Genomic DNA, 3,781 nt, shown 5'->3' on the forward strand with positions numbered 1-3,781 from the left:
GGTAAAACCTGAGATCCTGCAGGTGGATCATGGAGCACCCCGCCCCTCCCTGCAGATCAGGGAGGTGGGGGGAGTAGCTGAAGTGCTCCCTCAGCGTTAGGCTATAAGAGGCTTTGAGAAACAAACAGCAGCAGGAACGAACACTTTCAACTCTTCCTCATCTCCTCATCTTCACACGATGACTTTATTTATCACTGATTCTTAAAGGTAGGAACGTGTATTTTATTTACAAATGTTGACATTCTTTTYATTTTGATGGACAAACACAAATAACTTTGGTTTGTTCAGATTGAACCTTGCAGAGTTTTAAAAATATTCTTCACAAAATAATTTCATGAGCCAAAATTATTCTTAGTTTTATTTAATTAAACTGGTGGATTTCAGCAGGAATCATCTGTTTAACTTGTATTGAATTTGATGATGACAGTTCTCCTTTTCTTCCTAATATTTCCTCTTCTGGTGTTTTTGACCTGATTTCAGCTCATTTCTTATCAAATTATCATCTGGATCATGTTTTACTGCTGTTTGTTGTTTAAAAAAGGTATATAATTCAGGTTTAATTGTACAAGAGTCAAACTAAGTTTAACTTCTGTCTCTGGTTCTGAGTTTTGCTGTTAGTTTTTAACTTTTTTTGTTTTGTGCACTTAAATGTTTTACTGGACTTATTTCCCCRTAAAGTCTGAATAGTTTGGAGCTTTTTAAGGCCATGGGTAAAACATAAAGTTTGACAATGTGTGAATTAGTGAAGGCAGCACAGTGGTGCAGCGGTTAGGGAAGCGAGAAGGTCACAGTTCCTCCTGTGCTCAGGTGGGTTTTCTCCATGTGCTCTGGTTTACATATATTAACTTAATGTTAGCCTAATTGTCTCTCTGTGTCTCTGTGATGGACGTCCTGTCCACGGTGTCTTGCACAATGATTGTTTTTTGTTTTTTTAAAGAAAATTGCAGCAACAAATATGTTTTCCGTCATGAAGTTATTCAAACATCTTCAATGAGAAACACAAAATACAGGAACATGAAATGTTCAATTCATCCATTTTCTTCCTCTTATCCGGGGTCAGGTCTCGGGGGCAGCAGCGAGAGACCCAGACTTCCCTCTCTCCAGCCACTTGGACCAGCTCCTCTGGGGGAATCCCAAGGTGTTCCCAGGCCAGCTGAGAAACATAGTCCCTCCAGTGTGTCCTGGGTCTTCCGCTGGGTTTCCTCCCAGTGGGATGTGTCCAGAACACCTCACCAGGGAGGAGTCCAGGAGGCATCCTAACCAGATGAACCACCTCAACTGGCTCCTCTGGACGTGGAGGAGCAGCGGCTCTACTCTGAGTCCCTCCTGGATGACTGAGCTTCTCAGCCTCTCTAAGGGAGAGCCCAGCCACCCTGTGGAGGAAACTCATTTCAGCTGCTTGTATCTGTGATCTCGTTCTTTTGGTCCCTACCCAAAGCTCGTGACCATAGATGAGGGTAGGAACATAGACCGACAGACCAGTACAGCGCTCACATCATTGCAGACGCAGCACCAATCCACCTGTCGATCTCCCGCTACATTCTTCCCTCATTCGTGAACAAGACCCCGAGATACTTAGACTCTTCAACTTGGGGCAGGACCTCCTCCCCGACCCRGAGGCGGCACCCTACCATTTTCCGGCTCAAGACCATGGTCTCTGATTTAGAGGCACTGATCCTCATCCCGGCTGCGAACCGCTCCAGTGAGAGCTGGAGATCAGGATCTGATGTAGCCAATAAGACCACCACACCATCCACAAAAAGCAGAGATGTGATCCTAAGGTCACCAAAAAGGATCCCCTCAACACCTCGGCTGCTCCTAGAAATTCTGTCCGTAAAAGCTATGAACAGAATTGGTGACAAAGRGCARCCTTGGAGTCCAACTCTCCCCGGTGTCCGACTTACTACCWGCAATGTGGACCAAGCTGTGGCACTGGTCGTACAGGGATCTAACAGACTGTATAAACGAGCCTGGTACCCCATACTCCTGGAGTACCCCCCACAGGAGTCCCTGAGGGACACGGTCGAACGCCTTCTCCAAGTCCACAATGTTCAGTTTATTCTTTACTGAACAACAACTTCATTTTTATTCCTTTGAAAGTGAAATGTTTCTGTTAAATCATCATTTTGCAAAGCCAAAAGAAAACCACTTTGTTTGACTCCAGGCTGCTCATTATTATTATTTATTTTAATTTAGCTCCAGTTCAAAATGTCAGCATGACTCTGCAAGAATAATAATAACAGTAGACATTTTGTGATGACAGGARAAGACAAGTTTTCAGATTTTTATATCAGAAGCCATAAAAGAGGCTAATGATTTATGGAGAGMAACAAAAGTTAACAATCAGCTGTTATTGTTTTTCTTTCTTTGAGTTATTCAGTAATCTGTTCAGATCATTCATTCACCTACATAAACAACTTATTCAAACATATTTTGAACCTTTGTCTTATTTTTCTTGTCTTTTCCCAGGATGCCATCATTCAGCAACGTTGCATGACTGTTTCCCTCCTCCAGCAGCTCAAAGAGGTAAACAGGCTCTGATGACGAGTCTTTGCTAAAATCACTTCACCCCTTTAACTCGTCAATCCTCTCAGGACCCTCGAAGTACCCCTCACAGGGGGGATGCCAGTGTTGCTGAATGCCAATGCCTCTTTCAGCTCTAGACAGGAGCTCCTGGACCTGCAGGACTGTCCTCACAATGGGGGTCCCTCTGTGGACACCTCTAGTCCGGAGGATTCCCTCACAGGAAGCCCCATCGGCTCCRGTCCTAGAAGCCCTGACCGGCCCGGAGCCGATGGCTCCATCAGGCCCCATATCTTTACGGGGGCCACCATGCTCCCCGGGGAGTTGTACGGAGGGGCCATGCAGCCTGACCCAAAGGTTCCTCTGGGGATATCGCCGATTTCCAACGACTCGGACCACCTGTGTGGTTGGGGGGCTCTGACACCCAGATTCATCCAGGTTTTCAACACCCCGCGCTGGGTGCTGTTCTTCCTCTGCGTGGCCTCTTTCCTCCAAGGGATGATCATCAATGGCTTCATCAACACCGTAGTGACCTCCATCGAGCGGCGCTTCGACCTGCGCAGCTACCAGGCCGGCCTCATCGCCAGCTCCTACGACATCGCCACCTGCTTCTGCCTGGCCTTCGTCAGCTACTTCGGCGGCACGAGGCACAAGCCCTGCTGGCTGGGGTGGGGCGTGCTCATCATGGCGCTGGGTTCTCTGGTGTTTGCCTTGCCTCATTTCACCGCGCCCCCTTACCTGGTCAATGTGCCAGAGCAAACGGGAATGTGCTCTGCTAACCGAACCAACCAGTGCCGGGACACGGAGGCCGGAGGACTGTCGGGTTATCGATTTGTGTTCATGCTGGGACAGTTCCTGCACGGCATGGGTGCCACTCCTCTCTACACGTTAGGGGTCACGTACCTGGACGAGAACGTCGGCTCCAACTATGGACCAGTTTACATTGGTGAGTCAGCAGGGGCTTTTTKTGGACAAATATTGATACATTTATGGAAGAAGGAAATGGTTCAGTTTTGAGTTTTTGCTCTGTTTCAACACTGAGATTCGGTGAAATAAATCTAAATTTAAAATTTTAAGTTTTTAACCTCACGCAACCCTGAAAAGGAAGAAGCTTGTACAGAAAATGGATGGATGAAGTTTTTAACCTATTTTCCTCAAACATACCCTTAGCAAAAAGTAGTTTAAATGTACTACGTGCATACTTATTTTAAACACACACACACACACACACACACACACACACACACACACACACACA

General features: G+C 46.5%; 1 protein-coding gene across 1 annotated transcript in view; it reads left to right on the plus strand.

The window, feature by feature from the left end:
* Nucleotides 1-2,469: 2,469 nt before the first annotated feature.
* slco4a1 (solute carrier organic anion transporter family, member 4A1) overlaps nucleotides 2,470-3,781 on the plus strand; it is a gene marked incomplete at both ends in the record, with an annotated part of 14,925 nt that continues 13,613 nt past the window's right edge. The window contains 1 exon segment of the mRNA XM_014009523.1: nucleotides 2,470-3,469. Coding sequence (XP_013864977.1) covers nucleotides 2,623-3,469 — 847 coding nt within the window.

This window comes from Austrofundulus limnaeus, unplaced genomic scaffold, assembly GCF_001266775.1.
Source record: "Austrofundulus limnaeus strain Quisiro unplaced genomic scaffold, Austrofundulus_limnaeus-1.0 Scaffold2, whole genome shotgun sequence".
NCBI lineage: Eukaryota > Metazoa > Chordata > Actinopteri > Cyprinodontiformes > Rivulidae > Austrofundulus > Austrofundulus limnaeus.